Source organism: Phoca vitulina, unplaced genomic scaffold (assembly GCF_004348235.1).
Source record: "Phoca vitulina isolate PV1807 unplaced genomic scaffold, GSC_HSeal_1.0 scaffold7, whole genome shotgun sequence".
Lineage (NCBI taxonomy): Eukaryota > Metazoa > Chordata > Mammalia > Carnivora > Phocidae > Phoca > Phoca vitulina.
This window is the reverse complement of record NW_022589710.1, coordinates 36,937,962-36,947,167: the sequence shown is the minus strand read 5'-3', so window position 1 is coordinate 36,947,167 and position 9,206 is coordinate 36,937,962. Positions and strand designations below refer to the sequence as shown.

Below are 9,206 nucleotides of genomic sequence, written 5' to 3'. Positions count from 1 at the left end.
CACACACACACACACACACACACACACACACACACACACACACACACGACTCCGCCAACAGTGCATTTCAGAAAACAGAAACCGAAAGCTCAGGGCCATTCCATAGTCCATGCCATAAAGCCGGGGGCCACTCCACAGTCCGAACCATAAAGCCCAAGGTTCTTGTCTGTTTCTTGTTTACTGTTCACATAGCAGAAACTCCTAAAGTCACAGAAGGGCCTGCCCACACCTTAATCCTGTGGCTGGGCACATGATCTCATGGTTTGGAAAGCCAGGAAGAGGGGACTTTAGATGTCTAGCGTTTTCTAGTTTCAACAGTTTGCTTCCAGCCCCACCCCTCACCCGCCGGGACTAGACATGCATGTAAATTTGGGGGAATTCTGTATTTTGTGCTTTAAATTTTTTTCTTGTTGGATTTTACTTGGTGAGTACTCTGGATAGGGGAAAATAAAGTTAATTGAACCATTCTTTTGGACTTGGTAAGGGGTGGCCTGGGATGCTTGTGCTCTCAGCGGGGGATGGAGGAAGGGCTGTGCTTAGCCTTTTGGAGGCCTTGTGCTGGCTTTCATACCAGTGCAGCCTTCTTTGGGCACCTCTGTGTTCTGAGCATCTGTGCATTTTATCTTCATCTGAAAACTGCCCTGAAATGGAAACTTCCATCACTCGCAGGATCTTTTTCCCTCTTTGGTTTGTTGTGCTGTGCTTACTGCTCATTTTCACTTCATAGTTTCATGTCTGACTATGTGAAGAAGAATCTAGTAGCACATGGGCTGCTACTCACTGTGGTCATTCATTAAGAACAGTCCTTACTGAACATTTGCAGTGTTGCTTTCTGGGAACTGTTAGTTGAAAAAATAGGCAAACTTTAAGAGAGACTGGGATGTAAATATGCATAGCAACTAGATCATTGATGGGGTACATAGAATTTGGAGGGCTAGGTGGAGTCTGAGAGAATTTCTAGTCAGATAAGAAATAGCCATGGAGAGGGATGCCTGGGTGGCTCAGTCGTTAAGCGTCTGCCTTCGGCTCAGGTCATGGTCCCAGGGTCCTGGGATCAAGTCCCAGATTGGGCTCCCTGCTCCGAGGGAAGCCTGCTTCTCCCTCTCCCACTCCCCCTGCTTGTGTTTCTGCTCTCACTGTCTCTCTCTGTGTCAAATAAATAATAAAATCTTAAAAAAAAAAAGAAAGAAAGAAATAGCCATGGAGAGCAAAATTCGGTCCGCGGTCACAGAGCCCAGAACGCACCTGTCTCTTCGGTGCCTAAAACTCTTCCTTGCCGCTCTGCCACCGATCCTGCAGTAATTCTTTTCAATTCCATCTATAGTATACAGAGAAGCAGAGTATTTTAATTAGTCCTTTCTGATTATGTGCCTCTTTTTTTCAATTTATCCCCTAGTAATTACATCCTAATAAGTTCCCTTCGGCAGAAGTGGGAAAGAGCATCGGAAGCAGCCTTGCGGCCAGGGTTGCAAGCCCCCACTGCTAGGGACTCTCAGTCTGCTATAGAAGCCGACTGACTCCAGAAACACAGCTGGCTCAGTCTCCACTCTCGTACCCCTGCTGTGCTGCTCTCCTTGCCCAGAGTGACCCTTTCCCACAGATGTCACCTCAGGCTAATGTGTGTGCGCGTGTGTGTGCGTGTGCGCGCGCCCACACAGCCAGGGCCAGCGCCTGGCACCCAGTAGGTAATCGCTCCAGCCAAAAGCCATCTTTGCCGTGGCCTTTCTCATCTGTACGACTCAAGTTACACTTGTCGGTGCTGCCCTGTGATTTGTCTGTGTGTAGATATATTTATCTCCTCAGCTAGATAGTAAGTAAGCTTCTGGGCCAAAGAAGCCATGACTAATACATTTTGTTTCCCCACAGTGTCTGCTCAGTACCTTGCACATAATTTGCAGCAGATAAAAATGGTTAAATATGAACAATTTCCTTTTGAGGAAATTGCCTTAAGCATGCTATATAAGAGGAAAGCCTGGAAGTTCTGGTACTTGGGAGGAGTGGTGAATAAATCCAGGCCTTGCAAACTTCTCTGATCCGTAGCCCAGCCTGAGGTATATAAATTGAGATTGTCAGGATTTAATACAAGTAGATTTAGTTTTGCTAGCCTGAGTGTAGATGTCTTCTTTGCCATTTTCCCCTGTTGTGTTCTGGTTGTTTAGGACCCGCTAGGATTGTAACACAGAACTGTCTGGTACTGCCCTACCCTGAGTAAGAAGCTTTGCCACCACACTCAACTTCTAGACTACCCTGCCTTGGGTGTCAGTCCTCTGGGCATTGTACCATTCTACCAGTTTGGCTGGTTAGCCGCCTGGCTATGAGTAATTCTGGCCATGTCTGCAACCTGAAGGGACTCTTTGCAGGCATGTTGGACCTCCAGGGGCCAAGTAACCTGACATCCATTTTAATGGCTTATCAACTTGTTCCTCTAACAGGGCAGTGCCTGGGCTGCCCATGGCCATGGTCAAGGTGTGGTTGCTTCCTGAAATGGCCCAATCTCCTGCCCTTCCTGTGTTGACATCAAGCTCAGACAGCTCTCACTAAAGTCTCTGCAGCCAGGAAGGCTGAAATAATGACACAGCAGCATGGCTCAGTTGGAAATGTTAACGCAGTCAGGGTTTGTCTGAAATCTAGGGACCTGGATGAAAAGCTTTACACCTACTGCAGTTCTGAGCTGGCTCCCCCTAGAACTTGCTCTTGTCTCTCTGGCCCAGCTGCCCGTATCACTCCCTAGCAGAGAGTGGGCAGCGTAAGCTCTCAGTTAAGTACTATTTTAATGTTTTCAGACGTAGCCAGGCTGAAGACTTGAAAGCAGCCTAAAGAACCAAAGGGGCTGGGAGGAGTACAAGTTCAGGAGTCCGATGGATCCGAGTTTGAATCCAGGCTCGGCCATATGTAGCTGGTGACTTCGAATAAACCAGTAAGGTTCTCTGAGCCTCGGGTTCCTGGTGGAGTTGCTTCAGAGCGTGCTGCCGGGAGGCCCCTGGACCGGCACGGAGAAGGCTCCCAGCAGCAGTTACTGTTTCCTCGGTCCTGTCCCACCTCACCCTCCTGCTTCTATTCCCCTGGGCTGCTCTTGCAGAAAGGCGTGGTTTCCTCACTGCTTGGACTAGGTCTTTATTTTGTTCCCTTTGCTTTTTCTCCTATGGCAACAGGCATCCCGGGCCCAAATCCTAGACAAAGCCACAGAGTATATCCAGTATATGCGAAGGAAAAACCACACACACCAGCAAGATATTGATGACCTCAAGCGGCAGAATGCTCTTCTGGAGCAGCAAGGTGAGCCCCTGAGCCGGTGGGGCCGCTGGCCCTGCTGCGCTCCGGCCAGGTCAGCGCTTCGCACCTGGGCCTGCAGAGGCAGAGCCAGTTACGGAGCGCGTGCTCATACGCAGCTGCAGCCCTGCTTCTGGGGCCTGAATAGTTGAGTGTTAGAACCATCCTGAGGAAGGACCTGAGCCGCCAGTGAGGGAACAGTGGAGTCTAGGGGTTGGACGTTTGGAGACTTTTTTCCGACCTGATCTCTCCCCTTCTTGGGGCTCAGGTGCTCTGCCTGCACTAGGGGTCACACCTGGCATCAGGTGTCTCAAAAGAGCGTTGAGGTCCTTGGATTGGAGTGTGCTGTGTAAGTACCAGAACCTCCAGGTGTTCAGGGACAGTGAGCCCTCCCCGTTGTCAATGGTAGTCCAATCAGGGCAGCCTATGGGCCAGGCCCATGCTGTTCTCCAATGCTCACACCCGCCTTTTCCTACAACCACAGGGGAAAGCGAGAGCTGATCAAGTTCTTTGTTCCTGGGGAATTCACTTCTCTTCCTCCCTCATGGAAGATGCAAGTAAAAGGAAATGCAAGTAACCACCTGGGTTAGAACACCTCAAATAAAATAAAATAAAATAAGATAAAATAAACGGGTTGACCTTCCAGGCTCAAGATGAGCTGAACCCCAGGGGATGGGCAGCGGGAGGTGGCAACGGGTTGGTTACTGGGCCGAGCAGCCTGCATGTAGGGGCTGTGTGTAGAAAGGCCCAGGTATTCTGTGTGTATTGGTGACTTGCTTCCAAGTGTCCAGCTTGTCTTTCCAAGTGGATCTTGTACAAGAGAGCTAAGCCAAAACTTTTCTTTGGCTGACACATCCTATGTCATCCTTTCCTACTGTTGTGTGGCCTTCACACCCTTTGTGGAGCCTGGCATGGCCGGGCCAGCTTTCCCTCTGTCACTGCACTGCTGGGTCCCACAGGGAGCTTAGGCTCCTGTCTCTACACTCGGCTTCCGTGGCAGGACGGTGACATCACAGGCCTTCTCTTGAGGGTTGGGTGGCATTGCAGAGCGGCTGGCCATGTCCACTGGGCCCCTGGGTCTGGCTGGGAAAGGAGGAGGGAAATGAAGCGTGTGGGTGGAACAGCCACCAGAAGGGTGTTACTTCTGAGCCTCGGGGGCCAGCAAGCCCTTCGGAAGAACAGGCTGGACCCTGAGCTGAGACTTGGTTACTCCCCCAGTCTCCAGAAGGCTGTAACCCGCTCGCTTGGTTGCCTTTCAGTCCGTGCACTGGAGAAGGCGAGGTCGAGTGCCCAACTGCAGACCAACTACCCCTCCTCAGACAACAGCCTCTACACCAACGCCAAGGGCAGCACCATCTCTGCCTTCGATGGAGGCTCGGACTCCAGCTCAGAGTCGGAGCCCGAAGAGCCCCAAAGCAGGAAGAAACTCCGGATGGAGGCCAGCTAAGCTCCGCGGGGCAGGCCAGCAATACAAACTGTCTGTCTCCTCCATCGTCCCATCCTCCTTTCAGTTCATCCCTAGAACCCTCACAAACATTTAAGAGACTTTTTTTCTCTTTCTATTTTTTTTTTAATTTTATTTTTACGTAGAAGCTCTTGGATAACAGCTCTCGTTCTCCTTCCCCATTTCCACAGTTTTTTTTGTTTTTTTGTTTTTTTTAACATTTCCCTTCAGGGATTCCCTGTCCCCACCAGGAATTTTTAAACCAAAACACCCCAACTTGGCAGCTTTTTCTGTGGAGGACAGACGGCCGGCCGGCCCTCCGAGCACATGGTATCCTGACCAGCCACCAGCTCCTCCCGCCCTCCTGGGCCCTTCCTCCCGGGCCCCCCTCACCTCCGTTTGATAGACTTTGTGAATCTGTGGACTGCTCTACTTTAAGAAGATGACCGGTTTGGAGTAATCAGAATTAATCCCCCTTCTTTTAAAGGATTTTTTTTTTTTTTCCTAAAAAGCTATTTATCGCTCCTATTAAAAGACCAGATCCTTGAAGAAGTCTGTGGTATAAAAACAAGTGGGGACAGAGTTGCAGCACAGTCTTTGGCCTGTTTCACTCCTGCTTCTGTCAGCCAGCCTTAGGGAGGGCCGCGTGACACTCATGGGGTACGTGTGGGGGGCAGCGGTGAAGTGGTAGCCGCCGAGGGGTGGTGGGGGTGGGACCAGGAGGGAGGATCGGGTCGGGGAGAGGTTTTGTATTGAGGGCCAGTGATGATGTTTTGATATTTATTTCCTGCTACTGAAATTTGAATCTGAGTGAATTGTCCCTATTTCTGATGATGTCGGTATTGCAAAGCGGCAGATTCATAAAGTAATGATCAAATCTTCCTTTCTTTCCGTGTGTATTTCTAAGAAATAGAGCCAACTGATTTTGTATGTAAATACCAAGAGCAATTGACCTGGTACTAAACCCGCCCCCCAGTGCGGACCCTTCCCCGCCCTCACCCCACTCCCGTTCCACATGTCCTGGAACCCGTTCCCGTCGTGTGATCCAGCCCTGGTCCTGGCTGCGGTCAGCAGATCCCAGTGAAGGGGTTTGTGTGTTTAGGCCTCATTTCTTTGTCTTTTTCCTACTCCGTTCCTGGCATTTGCTGATTTCTAGTGTGTACTCTGTAGTCTCAGTCCGTGTTTGATTCCATTCCATGGAAATAAAAAGTATGTTGTACATACTGCCCAAGAATTGTCTTGCAAGTTAAGGCTTTCCCCTTTACTATAAGACTATAAATAAAAACTTATTTTATCCTTCTTGGTGGTGGTGTCTTCTTGCCCTTGCAGAGGCCAAGATGGTTAAGGGAAGAGCCCTCTGGAGGCCACGGGGCCCGTGGGGAAAGCTAAGAGAAGGCAGAGGTCACTTACGTGGGCTTGCAGAATCTGGAGCCCCTGGAAGTCACAGCAACCCCCTTCTTGTTGTAAGGGCTCAGCTCAGCTGGCCAGGCCAGGGGATGGGTAAACCAGTGGTGGTGACTTTGCTCATTGGAGAGTAGCTTTTAAAGTTCCAACAGGGATGGGGTTATCCAGAGCAACATTTCTAGAGACCGTTCCTGTTAAATAAATGACCCTTGGGGAATTGGTAGCCCAGAGCTGTGGGTTTGGGTTTCTCTTGGTAATGAATGCCCAGTTCAGGGGTGACTGGTAGTCTCTAGCTCCTTTGTGTTTCTAGAGAATTCCACCACAGTAAGAGGAGGCAGCAGAGCTGCCCAGGGCTGGAAATACAGGAGGCTCGTTCACAGCATCACGTTAGCTCCACTCGGCCTAGGGACCAACACTGGCCTGAACTTGTTTCACCTTGAAAGGAAGAGAATTTATGGCCAGAGCGCAGCTCAGCTTTGGTTTTCCTGTCTGGCTGACAGGAAACATTGCTATTCCTAGACCAAGGGAGGGAGTGAAGTTAAATCAGTTCTTTGATTTGTCCCTCTCTTCAGAATGGTAGTGCTCGGGCTCCTGTCAACCAGATGTCGAGTTCAGAGCATCTCTTTGGTTAATGGGAGTTGATAGGTAGGCCGTGTTTCTACAACAGGCAGTTTGGAACATGATCAAACCAAACCCCCAAAACCATGATTGCAGTTAGGAAAACAAGGATGCTGGGAGAACAGCATCCTATTTATTAAAGGCACTCCTTTCCAAGACAGGAATAGAGACAAGAATAAGAAAATGAGAATGAAGTTAGGTGATTTAATAAGCCCTCAAAGGTCTCATGCTTTCCTCTTTTTTGTTGCCGTTTATTATATCTCTGTATATCTGGCCTTAATTATAAATCTCCTACACAATTGGCTCGGAAGGGAAGGGGTGGGCCTCAGGAGCAAGCTGCAGGTGAAGCTGTGTTTTTGAGGTGGAAGGAGTGTGCAGCTGGGTACGTGGGAGGTGGGGAGCGGGGAGAAGGGCAGTTGAGCCGTAGGCGATGGCCCCGAGAGCCAGCCCTGGCTCCAGGATATCGGCTGGACAAGGGCTTGAGTTTTCGGCTCCTCAAAATTTCAACAAACCAGTTGGAAGAAAAGGGCCCGGATGGGAGGCTACTATTTCCTGGGAAGATGTGAACCACCTGACTACATGCTGTGATGGAAGAAAGCAGCTTCCCAGAAAGGAAAACAAGGTAGGAGACCCAAGCTGGAGGTTGTGCTCGCTGCAGGGGACAAATGAGAGTCCCGGCTCGGTTCCTTCCGGTCTGTCTAGGAAGCCAAGGTACGCATCTCCCGGGACACCGAACGCTGACCCTGGGTTGCTCGGCCAGCGAGTCGCTGCGCTGTGGCAGGCGGCAAAGAGCTGGGGAACCTGGTGATGTGCCTGGTCACTGCGGCACCGAGCGTCCTGGAGAAAGCCACCTGTTTCTCTTTCGCAATGGTAAGCTTGGTATTTTCCTACCTTTACGATTGTCCCAAGTACAAGGGTATTTTAAATGGCCCGGTTTTTTAAAATTCTTGCTATGCGGACCCCATATGTAGAGTAGCTACAAGTTCAGCAAAGAATTAGCTCACCGAGCTATCATCTTAGCTGGGAAAGGTTTGAGAAACAAGACTAAGTAGATGAGCGGAGATGGAGCCCTGACCTGGGACTGAAGAAAGCAGAATTCTGTTTCTAGAAATAGAGCGTTCTATGCTTGGGTTCCTGAAATCAGACTGCCTGAGTTCAAAATCCTGGCTCTCAGTGGCTGCTCATCTCGGAGCTGCTTCTCCCAGCCTGTGTCCTCATCCATAAAACGAGGATAATCATAGTCCTAGCCTCATCAGGTGGCCGTGAGGGTTAAATGAAATCATGCTTATAACGTGCTCGACCTCAGGCCCTAGTGAGCACCCCGGTGCCAGCTCATTAGCTACACAAAGCACGTGACCAGGGCTGACCAGAAGGTGGAAAAACCCCGCTCCTGCAACCAGCCTTCCCTGCAGTATGTGAGGGCGGACATCCGGGGGTCCCACAGACGCTTCCCACCCCTTCCAAGGCAAGGTGAATAAAGAGACAGCAAGGGGACCCCAGGACTGGACTGACACGCTCTTTAAAACCGAAGAGGCACCTGTGGGTTCCTTAGGCCTGCTGTCAGCCCGAGCGAGGCGCTGCTGTTCCCTCCTCCCGCTGTTCTTCGGAGCCTCTGAACTTCGGACGCTGGTGTCGTGCCCATGGTGCTGGTACTCAGGGTGGGGTCCTTGAGCCACGCCCAGGGGTGCTTGTTCAAAGCCTTTCTGGGCTCCTGCGTCTCTGACCTAAAGCATACTGTGGCCCGACAGCCAGAGCCCGTCTGTTCAACGGGCTCTCCCACATGGTTCTTACGCACTTAAGTTTGACTCCCAAAAGGAAAATAATGCAGAGAACAGAAAGAAGCTGTTGGAGGAAGTGTGAGGCGCAGCTGAGCCGAATTAGCAAAGTGGGCGTAAGGTCAGGCCCTCTAAGGCTGCACTTGGGAGAAAGGCGGGGGGGGGTGGGGAAGAGAGGGGCTTGGGAAGCCGTCCGCTTGATAGGACTGCCTTGCTGGCGTTTTCCCTTTTCCCAGTGGCGCTCTCACACTCTTGAGGGCTGCCTAACGCCTGCTTTTGAAGCCCCCAGCAAGGGTGATGGCATGGGGCCTCCCCCATCTTTATACCACACACTGGCTGTCCTCTGATGGCCGGGCAGGTCTATAGGCCAGTCGGAGCAAGGCTGTCTCTCGGGCCTGTTGGCCAGGCTCCACCCTGGACAGCCTCCGGAAACATGAAACCAGAGCCTTTCTTTGTTCCCAACAGTTTCTCTAGCCTGAGGAGGAAACGCAGGGTAGGGAGAAAGTTTGCGGGCCTCTGCATTGGCCATCCAATGGAAACACCACGGGGAGAACTAGGGCCCTTCGGAAGCCCCACTAGGTCACGAATGGGCGAAGACAGAAAGCCCTCCACTGTGTGGGGTTATTAAGGCATGGACTAATTTAATTAATACAGCGCCAGGCTTTCCTCGGGAAGGGGATAAACAAAAAACCTCT

General features: G+C 50.9%; 1 protein-coding gene across 5 annotated transcripts in view; it reads left to right on the top strand.

Moving 5' to 3' along the window:
- MAX (MYC associated factor X) overlaps positions 1-6,013 on the top strand; it is a 25,011-nt gene extending 18,998 nt beyond the window's left edge. For 2 of the 5 annotated variants that reach the window (XM_032405318.1, XM_032405317.1), the window contains 2 exons: positions 3,153-3,276; positions 4,530-6,013. In XM_032405318.1, the coding sequence (XP_032261209.1) occupies positions 3,153-3,276; positions 4,530-4,717 (312 nt within the window). In that variant the 3' untranslated portion in view covers positions 4,718-6,013. Of the gene's footprint in view, positions 1-3,152; positions 3,277-3,754; positions 3,856-4,529 lie in introns of all 5 variants that reach the window. The other 3 variants (XR_004299555.1, XR_004299556.1, XM_032405320.1) reach the window with 3 other exon arrangements.
- The last annotated feature ends 3,193 nt before the right edge of the window (positions 6,014-9,206 follow it).